This window comes from Meles meles, chromosome 8, assembly GCF_922984935.1.
Source record: "Meles meles chromosome 8, mMelMel3.1 paternal haplotype, whole genome shotgun sequence".
Classification (NCBI taxonomy): domain Eukaryota; kingdom Metazoa; phylum Chordata; class Mammalia; order Carnivora; family Mustelidae; genus Meles; species Meles meles.
Window position 1 is genome coordinate 75,757,558 of NC_060073.1, and position 13,223 is coordinate 75,770,780.

A 13,223-nucleotide genomic window follows, 5' to 3' on the forward strand; every position below is an offset into this window, starting at 1 on the left:
CCTACCTATAATCTCTGTCTGTCAAATAAATAAATAAAATCTTGAAAAAAAAATGACCACTATTCCAAAGATGCCATGGAGTTGTTATATTATACACATAGGTAATATCACAAAAAGGTCATGTAAGAACTGGAAGATTTAAATCTCAATAGAAATCCCAATCCCAGGTGTTAATTATTTTGAGAGTAAAATAAACTATTTATTTTAAAATCATATTTTCTAAAAGAAACATTTCATTCTTCTCACTATTGCCAGTGCATTTGACAAGTAGGCAGAAACCAATGATTTGTAAACACAGCAAACAATACATTAACAATTATTGATATCCAAGGTATTTGAATTCTAAAAATGCATCCTACAAGAAGAAAATATGACTATCAAAACTGTATATGCAAAGAAAGAAAACAACAGCTTGAGAACATATACACATTTCTATATATGCTAGTAGTCCTACTACTTAAACACATGCAAACTATTGTAGACCCATTATTTTCAAAGCATGTACCTTAAAACTCTGTGTTCCACATACCTGTCCAGTCTCCTACTATTTTAAGGTGGACCCCAAATGTTGCTTTGGTTTCAGTAGGACACTAAAACAAACAAACAAACAAACAAACAAACAAAAACCACTGGAATCAATTCTGCGTAATAGTTAAGTATTACCAAACTATGATTTAATAACAATTTTCATTCTCATAGCAAGTCCTCCAAATCAATAGCAAATAGAAAGGAATGAACTAAAAATTGATATAGATCTTCATTAGTGGAAGAAAAAAGCAACTTCGACCAGTCAATAATACAATATACATTTCTCTAAAAAGCCCATAGTTATCTATATAAAAAAAGACATATAGTCTAAAATTGTTAGTCTATCACATTTAACAACAAATATTGCCAAAATGCCTTTTGAATCAAAATATTTAAGAGGGCACAGCTTTTAACCACAAAGGAAGAAATGGAGACTAATGATTTTAATGTCTTTTTCACTCCAGATACTATTACACACTTCACATCTTAACAAGTTCCAGGAATAAAGAAAAAAAAAAATTTCCCAAAGTGACTTGAATTTTCCATGTCCGACAAGGAAACTCCTACTGAAAGAGTTCTATTTCATTCCCTCCCTTATTTCTCAGAAGAAATAACCTGGAGTGAACTGGCAAGGGTACCTGGGAGGGAATGAGTCTGGTTATGGAAGTAAGAAAAGCATTCACAGCCTCATGTTTATGAAATGTAGGAAACACCCACATCACTGAAATGAGAGAAAAATTTCAGCTCACAATAAAGAAACGCAGAATCCCCTTTTATTTTTCAGAACTCTAATCTCTCATCCATAATCATCAGATTCAAACGTTGTGAAAAGTAAGTTTTTTCATAACTCATTTGGTGGCACTATCTAACTTGAGTTTATGGGAGGGTAATGATGGGAGGCTAACACCTTTGTATAAAAATTCATACAGAAGAGTCTTCTATAGAAGTATCCATTTGTTGGGGCACCTGAGTGGCTCAGTAGGTTAAGCATCTGCCTTTGGCTCATGTCATGATCTCAGGGTCCTGGAATTGAGCCCAGCATTAGACTCCTTGCTCAGATTTTACTTAAAACTAAAATCTTAAAAAAAAAGTATCTGGTTAGGGGGATAGGACAAGAATAAATGAAACAAGATGGGATTGGGAGGGAGACAAACCATAAATGACTCTTAATCTCACAAAACAAACTGGGGGTTGCTGGGGGGAGGTGGGATTGGGAGAGGGGGAGCGGGCTATGGACATTGGGGAGGCGAGGCGAACCATAAGAGACTATGGACTCTGAAAAACAACCTGAGGGTTTTGAAGGGTCAGGGGTGGGAGGTTGGGGGAACAGGTGGTGGGTAATAGGGAGGGCACGTTTTGCATGGAGCACTGGGTGTTGTGCAAAAACAATGAATACTGTTACGCTGAAAAAAATAAATAAAATGGAAAAAAAAAAGTTTTGTGGTGGGTGTTAAAAAAAAAAAGTATCTGTTTGTATAAGAATGTTACCCCATATCCTGCTAGAGTTCTTATGTAATATATGAAATATACATACCTTTATAATCCACAAAATTTTGAACTCTGAAAACACGTCTAATCTAAGGGTTAAGGACAAGAACTTTATACACCTTATTATTTTAACTGTATGATGAGAGTTCTTTCAACTGTCCTACTTCCTAAAACATCCCTTTCTCATCACACAATATCTTGTCCTTTCCTGATTTTTACAGAAATTAGCACCCCCCTTCCCATTGCTAACTTCTCAAACCTGTAACTACCAAAGTTTTATTGAGTACAATTTACAAAGGACAGTGGCAATTTCTTTATTTCCAAAATCTCACAACAACCCCTGTCTTTCACAGTAAGGGAAACTGAATAATTGAGACTGAAAAATATGAACTTGCCCAAGATCATACAACTAGTAAGAAGACGAGACAGAGTTTGGATCAACTACATAGTTCTTAACTATGGCAAGTCACTGTTCCCACTAAGGCAAACATGGAAAATGGGTAAGGGTTGCATGAGAAATCAAATGGAGTAGGGGGAAGAAAAGTTATTTGTTGATTACTAGAATCGACATGCAACAATAAGAATTAAGGGGAAACACGAGCTGAAGTCCTATGTGGTCCTGGGGGCTCTGTGATGGAGAATGGGTTGCATAAAGCAAGTCTAAGATCCTTGAGCTCACTGCATCAACCAATTAGTGTAGGTCAAACTGGGATGCTGTAAGAAGAGGAAATAAGAGGAAAAGAAGACACCATGGAGAAATGTAAAGAACTCACAGTCAAACAAGAAAGGCAGCTTGGAAACCAGAGAGAACACGAAAATAAAAATGTAGATACTGCTCACTTCACCACAAATCATAAACATACTAAAAATACATGATCTAATAAAGGTTCAGGGTTGGGAATTGATGTGGCATGGAATTTCCAAACTACTCTTTTGCAATCAGTGTTTCTAATGGAATCATTACTGTATGATAAAAATACTAAACAAAGTAAAAAAAAAAACTATAAATATGATATTATTTAAACATTATTTGTACTATTTCATTTATAATGGTGCTATTTCATTTATAATGGTGACTCTAATATTTATCTCATTGGCATTCCAAGATCATTAAGTTTTGTTAACTAGTATATCTTAATAATTATACTATTAGTAAGATGGTGTGATGTGTAAAAACCACCCATCATTTTCACTCTATACTATTTAATGCTGGCCAGGGCCTCTATGCAGTAAAACTTGTGGCTTATAGAAAGCAAGAACCCCAACAGAGTTCCAAGGTACCAATCTGTGTGTCCATGCATCACCTGATGTTTCCCTCATTGTGAACTAACCCTCGAATTATAAAAAGAAGATCTAAGCCAAGAAGGTATCAGAATAGAGAGGAAAAAGTTAGTCTTGAGATGCCTGAGTGTGCATCTGGCCTGATATAATCTCATATTCTAAAGGAAAACATATCTTCCCAAATACTCATATCTCTAGCCCATTCTTTCAGTGCAAACACTGTAAAAGATACTCGGATGTGATAACATCCTCTCCAGTCCTGTAGGAGCCTACAAACCTCCACCTTGTGAGGATGGCCAAATGTATCAGTACAGTTTTTAACGCTGATCTGATTGCGAATAGATAAAACATAGTGGTGTTTCCCTCAAACTCTGGGTATAATACCTTTATAAGTACTGATACTTTCTCAAACTAACTGGAAAGAAGAACACAGAATTTAAAATAGTCTTGCCCAATCATATTGCTTCAAATTTGAAGGTGTGCCACCAGAGTAAAGCACAGAATGGTTTCAGCATGTGTGATCTGAAACAATGACTGAAGATCTTAGAATCACATTCTAGTAGCTTTGCACAAAAAATGTTCAGATTGGGGCGCCTGGGTGGCTCAGTGGGTTGAGGCCTCTGCCTTTGGCTCAGGTCGTGGCCTCAGGGTCCTGGGATCAAGCCCCACGTCCGGCTGTCTGCTCAGCGGGGAGCCTACTTCTCCCTCTCTCTCTGCCTGCCTCTCTGCCTACTTGTGATCTCTCTCTGTCAAAATAAATAAAATTAAAAAAAAAATATTCAGATTCACTAATGTTGCTTAAAACATAGTGTAGTGATTCTTTAATGCTTCCTCTTTTCTTTTTTTTATCTTTTTAAAATTTTTTAAAGTTTTTATTCAAATTTCAGTTAATTAACATACAGTGTGATATTAGTTTCAGTTGTACAATACAGTGATTCAGTGCTTCCATACATCACCCGTGCTCATCACAAGTGCCCACCTGAATCCCCATCACCTGTTTCCCTCTTCTCCCCTACCCACCTCCCCTCTGGTAACCATCAGTTTGTTCTTTATAGTTAAGAGTCTGTTTCTTGGTTTCTCTCTCTTTTTTCCCTTTGCTTGTTTGTTTTGTGAAATCATATGATGCTTGTCTTTCTCTGATTGACTTATTTTCCTTAGCATAATACTCTCTAGGTCCATCTACATCATTGCAAATGACAAGATTTCATTCTTTTTTATGGCTGAATAATATTTCTCTGTGTGTGTGGTGTGTGTGTGTGTGTACGTACAGCAAGAGGCCAAAAGAATGAAACTAGACCAAGACCACTTTCTTAGACCATGCACAAAAATAAATTCAAAATGGGGGTGCCTGGGTGGCTCAGTGGATTAAAGCCTCTGCTTTCGGCTCAGGTCATGATCCCAGGGTCCTGAGATCAAGCCCCACATCGGGGTCTCTGCTCCGCGGAGAGCCTGCTTCCTCCTCTCTCTCCCTGCCTGCTTCTCTTGCATACTTGTGACCTCTGTCTGTCAAATAAATAAATAAAATCTTAAATAAATAAATAAATAAATTCAAAATGGATGGAAGACCTAAATGTGAGACAGGAAACCATCAAAATCCTAGAGAACACAGACCTTTTTGACACCGGCCATAGCAACTTCTTTCCAGATATGTCTCCTTACTATCTTTTTAATGGTGCTTAAAAAACTTCTCAAAGAGAAGAAATAGTAAAGTACAGATATCTATGGCTATCTACTTCTCCTCGAACATTAATATGGATATACGTTTATGACAAGTTTTCAGTCTAAAAAGTTTCAGGATAATATGTGTACTTAAGCTTATATTATTAAAATAAAAACAGATATGAATTTTTTTCTATACAGAGAAATAAGTTGGAGAGAATACATAGTATGGCATTAGGAATATTAACTTTTGGGATGCAAAATTGAAGACAGAAAATGAGAACTCATTTTGTATACATCTCTTTTTAAAATTAATTATTAGCCTTTGTACTATTTGTAATTTTAAATATTTTAAAGACCTAATTTAAAATGTAAGCAATAAGACATTGCTGAGTCTCAATTTAGTCTCACTTAAGTTTCCTACATGAAGAAAAAGAGTACAGATCATGTTGACCATAGTATATGTACTAAAATGTACATCACCCAGTGTAAGGATAAGAAAATAAAGTGACCAAATTTGTATGAGAGAACAGATCTGGAGGAATTTCTATTTTGATATCCTTGAGTAAAATGTTTTCCTTCCAATTATTTGTTCAATATGGCACTGAGTTTAAAGTGCTCAAATGACTAATGATTTTATAACAGTCCCACAGAAATATAAACAGATATTACATAATCATCTTACATTTGAGAACTAAATGTAAAAATGATGTCACTGCACAATGATTTATTCAACATGGAAAAAGAAATTTAAAAGCCACAATGTGTTTGTTTTTAAATCAACATCCTGCAATAATAAATAAAAATGATTCTAAAGTAGATGGTACTTTATTAAACACTCTATTTTCAATATAACAAATATGTTAAGCCAGAGAAAATGATCACAGAATATAAGTCTTTAAGTATTATTATCAGGTCTTATTTTTAACCCCTTCTTCCAAAGCTCTAGCTTCTATGCCTGCTGCATGTTTCCATCTGAAATTCACTCTAAATGTTCTATGTTTACAATTCTCGATATCTTACTTCTCAAATTGTCCTCTCTTTCTGATTCTCTTATGTCTGGACATAGAACGTAGGCCCTCATCAGAACAGAAGCTCAAATCTCAGAGGAATATTATGTATATTTCTTCCTGCCAGCATGCAATCAAATTTCAAGTCCTCTAAACTAATCTTACCAAAGAAAATGTTTGATTACAGCAATCTCTTATTGATTAACCTTTTGTATCTGCCTAAGAAAAGCACCCACTTCTTTCCTAGGGTCTATAACCAAAAACACCTATTCCAAATTCTTTCCAACTTTATATTCCATATTCCTCCTTGACCACTCTAATCCACCTAAGCCAATATGAATCAGCTAATACATTTCCCTGGTCTCTCACTTTCCCACTTATTAGTCTACTTATTTAGAATGACTCCATTCCCATTTCTCATATTGTACCCTAGCAATTCTTTAAGACCCATCTCAAATGCCACCACTTTGATGAATAAATCCTAATTTTCCCTGCCATGAAATTCCACACTTCCTTGACCCCCTAAATTATTTTACTTTTATACCCTTTATTATGGTCAACCTCCTTAATTTTATATAATTTCTCTCTGCATTATAATACTCTTACAGTGTCTTGAGGTCAAGAAATATTTCTAAGTCAGTACTGTATATTCCATAGCACCTTACCTACAGCAAGTATGCATTCAAATATCAGTTCAGTAAAATATTGGAGATTTAACCTGAGAATGAATAAGGACTTCAACAATGGGCAATTCTTCTATAATTTATTCATACATTCAAACATGAATCCAAAGTGTTCCAGAGACTATACTAGGAGCTCATGCAATTTCACAAATGAGGATTGTTCTAAAAGTAAGAGAGGAGATAATGAGCCAGAAGCACAGAACCCATCACAATTAATGCAACATCACAACTCTAAACATTTTGACAAATACAGTATTTTAATGTCTACTTGTTTACTTGAAGAAAAAAATTAGTGTTTACTTGTATATTTGCATGAAAAAATAGACTCCATCTTAAACAGAAAGATCCTGGAAGAGTATGTAAATGAAATGTTTATGAACTATGAAGGAGTTTGTGTATTTATCTCAACTCCCTCAAAAAACATAACACTAAAATGATGGTTTAGGGATAAAAAGCACAAACTAAAACAGCAAAGATGACATGGGGTATGATATCAACAATGGAAAGGTGTCAACAAAATTTGGCATGGTGAAATGTAATGGTGGCTGGGAAACTGATAGAAACATATGAAGCTTAAATCCTACTATACTCATAATGGGCATCCCTTGAGAAGCAAGCCCATCTTTCTCTCACAACAGACCTTAGAGGCAATAGAAGGAACCTGGGGTTCAGCTTATGATTAAAAAAAAAGAAAAAAGACTTATGTTCACATCTGTATATGGGACAATCTGACCCCCAGAATCATCTGACCCCAAGCACAAGCCAGGCAACTCCTCCTCCGCAAACCCAGAGACAAACACAGGTGGGCCAGAAGGGGTTCTAGGTGTAGGAATAACCTGTACTGAAAAGGAGGGCTGCGATTGTTGAGATCAGAGACTTCGCTGATTAGCCCCGCCAATATTTAATGAAAGCACACTAAATGCCGTCTCAAATTTACATTCCAAAACTGAGCTCTGCAAACACTCATCAGGACTTGCTCTCCCCATGGCCTTCCCTGGTTCAATGACGTCCCAGTCATTTGCCTCAGACCAAATACCTGGGAGATAGCCTTGACTCTTCTATTGCACATTCCATACCCAGGCGATTAGGAAATCCTGTTAGCGCTCACATAAAATATACTCTGGATCTGACCACTTCTCACCAGCTCCACTGTCACTGTCTTGGTCCAGCCACCATCATTCCTCAGCTGGACGCCCACTGGATGCCCTTCTATGAGGTCTCCCTCCTTCCGCTCATTTCCCTTCATCGAATCTTAACACACCCGCAAGAGTAACCCCTATTAAATAAGTCAGATCATGCCGTTCCTCTACTCAGAAGCCTCCAGTGGCCCCTCCTCACTCAAAGTAGAATCCAGAGTCTTCACAGTATTCTATAAACTCCATATGATCTGACCCCTCATGACTTCTCCAACATCCTACCATCCTCCCTTCTCCTTAGTGTATTCTAGCCACACTGACCTCCCCTCTCCCGTTCACACACATTGGCACACACGCATTTATACAGATGCAAATCAATAGCCATTGCGTATAACTCGGGGCGAAAACCGGCCAGTTTTGAATAGAGAAATGACATGATCTGATTTTCATTTTAAAATCATCACTGTGGCTGCTTGTTAAGATTAAATATAGGTGAACAAGGGCAGTCAGAGGGCAACGAGTTAGCAGGTTATCCAGATGGTGGTAGACTGGACCACGGGGCCACTGTGGAAATATTTGGTGGACAAGTTCTGAAGGCAGACCAAAGGAAATGTGTGGACAGATTATTGACTGTATTTTAAAAATGATAAAAATCAAGATTAATATACAGGTTTTCAGCCCGAGCAACCTGAATAATGGAGTTGGCATTAACTGAGGTGGGGAAGTCTGCGGATGAAATAGATTTGAGAGGCTGCAGGTTAGGAGTTCAGTTTTAGACATGTAAGGTTGTCCTTTAGACATTGGGGTGGAAGTTTCTGGCAGACAACTGGATACATGAGCTTGAATTTTAGTGTTGGAGGCAGGGCTGGAAATATACATTTGGGAGAAGATAGCACCCAGATGCATCAGTAAGCCTGCATGAGATCATCAGAGAAATGAGTTTAGCTAGAGAGGAAAGGAGGTTCAGGAATGGACACGGGAGTGTTCTGATATTTAGAGGTCGTGGAAATGACAAGAAACAGCAAAAAGAGACTGAGCAAAAGCCAGAAAATGAGGAGAAAAACCGGTGAGTTGGATGTCCTGGAAACAAAATGAAAAAAAGTATTTCAATAAAGCAAGTGATCGTCTATGCCAAACGCTGCTGAGAGGTCAAGTCCATCAAGGACTGGGAACTGATCACTGGACTCAGCAATCACATGGTCATTGCTGACCTTGGAAGTGTTTTTTAGGGTGCTGTGGGCAAAATGTTGGTGGATTTAAGAGAAAATGAGAGAAACAGAACTGAAGAACTGAGAAATGGGGCAGTAGCTGGAAAGAGATGTGAGTCTAGAAGGGAGCTTTTATTCATCATACTCTCTTTTGTACCTAGGTAGAAGGAGGCATCTAAAAATACCAATAGGATAAATCAAGTTTAATATTAAACAGTGTATTCTCTAAATACACTGACCTATTTACGTTCATATTTATCACACAAAACCTCATTAGGCACTGAAGGAATATTTTCTTTTCCCCTGGAAAGGAGCCAAACTAGAGCAGTTAGATCATGTTTAATGTTCAGGGAGTTCAGCTATCCTGTTATGTTTCATGAACATTATTGACCTTTTTGGGGCAATTTCTACCCATGTGTCTGGTCTATGGTTAAGATGCATCATTGCCTTGCTAATCTATCATCTATCCCAGCTGAGTTTCTAAGCTTCCCAAGCAAAAGATTTGTGAAGCCCTAGAGAAAAACTATTTTTCTTTTCTTTAAGAAATTACACAAATGAAAGCAAGACCCAAGATCAAAACAGCTGATGCAGACTTCCTGGTTGTATTTAAACCCATGAAATGACATAAATAATCATAACAAAAACTTTGCCAATCTTTAAGGAATCCATGACCATTCTTGTCTGGTTTTCATTGAAAACTGGAAAGACTATTCCCAAAGCGACTGGTTAAGAGATTAAAAATATAAAGCAGCAAAATGATGGCAAGTGCAGGCTTGCGATGAAAAAGCACAGACAATAACAAACTAACAGCTAGACTTTCCTCTGACTCATGGAAAAATATGTGAAATCGGGTTATCCCGGCTTAAAAATAATGAATCACACAACTTCAAATACAGATGTCAGGAAAGCACATGTTATTTCTGAATACGAATAATAACGAAAGGATATAGAGGCATTCACGCAAACTGCAATCAATTACACCCACAAAAAAGCAGAGCCTATGCCATTTCTTTAATCAAGAATCCATGAAGAATACCAGGGAACAGAATTAATGTCCATCTCATGTAATTCTTATGAGATGCTCCATTTCATAGGAAGCAGTGGTTTTCATGCTTTCTTAAATTTGGGCTTTTAAAAATCCACATCTGATTTGCATATCTAAATGAGGTGAAAGCATGCCCTAATAGAAGATTTGTTTTGGTAGAAAATCCAAACTTTGGTAATTACAGAGCATGGCTGAAAAGCACTGTTAAAGATCCATTACATAGTTGAAGAACAAAATAGAAAATTCTACCCAGATCTGAAGCCCTAAACATCCAAAGAGGGAAAAGAATCAGAAAACATGAATTCTGGATCTAACTTTGTCATAAATGGTGTCACTTCAGTTCCTTTGATCCCTTAAGGAATCTGTGCTTTGGATACACCCTTTCCCCAACAATAAGCAAAAAACCAAAGTTGGTGTTTGGACTACAAGCTGATTTTTAATTGATGTATAGTTGACATACAATATTATATTAGTCTCAAGTATGCAACATGGTGACTTAACAATTATATACATTATAAAATGTATAAGCGTAAGCACCATGTGCCACCATACAAAGTTATTACAATCTTACTGACAATATTCCCTAAGCTAAACTTCCCACCTCTGTGACTTACTTATTTTATAGCAGGGAGTTTATGCCTCCTAATCCATACATTTTTAAAATTCAATGAATTTATATAGGCTAAGATTTTTTATGTATCTCATATTCAATTTCAAGTTTTAAAAAAAGAAGACTTTTCTCACAAAAGATGTATTTACTACACCTCTTAATATATTTATAAATATATAATTGAATATAAATAAATAAGTTAAAGACATGCATTTAAATGTTATTTGTGGTGGGAACTGTGGTGCGTTGCTCAGATTTTTCTGTCTCCCCCAACCCCCCAATTCCCCCCATTGTCTCCCAATGTTCAGGATCAAAACACTAATTCCTCAATCTCCCAGCTGTTCCAAGTGTTTCCTGCAAAGCTCATTACTGAAGCCCTCCCCAGGAACTGCTAGCCACAGAAGAAACCTTCTGTGCCTCTAAGTGCCTCTCCCTAGAGATATCTGACCTCCAACAACTGGTCAGTTGGAGAGTACAAAGGTTTGTCCTCTGCACCGCCATATAGGACAACTCTGAATTCTCGTTTTAGGCAGAGCTCCCATCAGGCCTGAGGAGGCCTCTGTTGAGACTTTATCATGGTTCGAATTCTGTGGTGTGTTCTCAGTCCCTCACTCCTTACCAACATTGTCCTCAGCACACTCCCCACAACCTCCCTCAGAAAAATCTTTACTTTTCAGTCTGTTTCCCAGGAAACCCAACCTAAGACATTCATTCTACAGGCTAGTGAACCACAGGAGGCAAATCTTCAGTTCCCTCAAATGACTGTTCCTCAACCAATCTGTGGACAGAACTTAGTTACTGCATGCTACAGAATGAGGCAAACAAAAGAAAACAATTCAGTTTAACCCTGTGTTGGTTCTCCAGCCATTCTCTGAAATAAGAACTGTAACAGCTTGGGGCACCAGGCTGGCTCAGTGGTTTAAGCCTCTGCCTTCGGCTCTGGTCATGATCTCAGGGTCCTGGAATCGAGCCCCGCATCGGGCTCTCTGCTCAGCGGGGAGCCTGCTTCCCCCTCTCTCTCTGCCTGCCTCTCTGCCTACTTGTGATCTCTGTCAAATAAACAGATAAAATCTTTAAAAAAAAATAATAACTGTAACAGCTCTTACTGAGAACTTAGTATATGCCAAGCACCATGCTTAGATCTTGATTATATCTTTCTAATGAAGATGGGGCGTAACTGCACAGAGAACTTACTATTATTAACCAACCACATTTAATAAAGAAGTGAACCAAAGTTAAGGATGTCAGTAGTCATAGTACTAAATGGGGGATCTAGACCTCCAATCCAAGTTGTACGATTCCAAAATCCATGGTCTAACACTACACAATGGCCTCTGATCACCATAATCCTGTCAGCAAACACATACTTGGTGGTTCTGCTGGAAAGAACCAGGAACATTAGCAGGAAACAATCACCACTTCCTAGGAAAACCCAGCAGATTAACACATCTTCCTTGTGTAGGAAAGTTAATATCAAGTGTTAGAAACACTGAAGCACTTTAAGCAATTAACACTCCAACCTCTGGATTCCTAATTAAATCAGTACACAAAACTTAGTTGTACTTTGACTAAAATTGTGAGACCTACTACAGTGCTCCCATACCTGTACTTATTTTTTTTATATTTTCAGTTTTAAAAAGCTTTATCTATGTTTAAAAATGAAAGTCAGACTACTGAATTTATAATTGTATATTTTACATATTTACTTTTGTGTACATTGGCACAGTATATGAAAATAAGCATTAGATTTTTTTTCTAGAGGGGGAATTGGGCCTTTAATGCTCCACAATACAGAAGAGCTTAGTAGTATGGATAATCCAATACTTTGAACTGCATCTTTCTCTAACATTTTTATACTTTCAGTAAACATCTCTCCTCAGTGGCAATTCTTTTTTGTTGTTTGACTCCAGCAACAAGGATTTCCAAAAGCAAGAGGAGTTTCAAAAATATGAATGCCTTTGGGATGCCTGGGTGTCTCAGTCAGTTAAGCGTCTGACTCTTGATTTTGGCTCTGGTCATGATCTCAGCGTTGTGGGATCCAGTGCTGCATCAGACTCCCAGCTCCACAACAGAGACTGCTTGAGATTCTCTCTCTCACTCTTCCTCTGTTTCTCCCCTGCTTGTGTGAGCAAGTGTGCTCTCTCTCTCTCAGTAAATAAAGTCTTTAATACACACACACACATACATACACATACGCCCTGAACGTCAATGGATGGTGAGTCAGGTGAGAGCACAGAACAGCTAGCTACCACCGTGCCCTTCTGCCAACGAGGTCCGTATTTATATCTCACCTATGCCACCAGCCAGCTGTGTGACTTTGGACATGTTATTTAATCTGTGGCACATTATTTTCTGCATCATTCAAGATGAACAATACATGTCTCACAGGAATACAATAAAAATTAAAACTATAATATTTTCAAAGTTTATGAATAAAACTTCTTAGGCACTTAATTAGTCAGACTATTATCCTTAACAAAGATAAAGTGTTTACACACTTCTTAGTGGGAATCAGCAAATGGGAAATTGTTTTGTGTTGCTTTATTTCACAGGAACCCTTAAGAGAAATATTCAG

The 13,223-nt window shown here is 37.4% G+C and overlaps 1 protein-coding gene across 1 annotated transcript in view; it reads right to left on the bottom strand.

Moving 5' to 3' along the window:
* NOX4 (NADPH oxidase 4) overlaps positions 1 to 13,223 on the bottom strand; it is a 172,553-nt gene that overhangs the window by 81,156 nt on the left and 78,174 nt on the right. Inside the window, exon 13 of the mRNA XM_046017410.1 lies at positions 530 to 590. Within this exon, the coding sequence (XP_045873366.1) occupies positions 530 to 590 (61 nt within the window). The remainder of the gene's footprint in view (positions 1 to 529; positions 591 to 13,223) is intronic.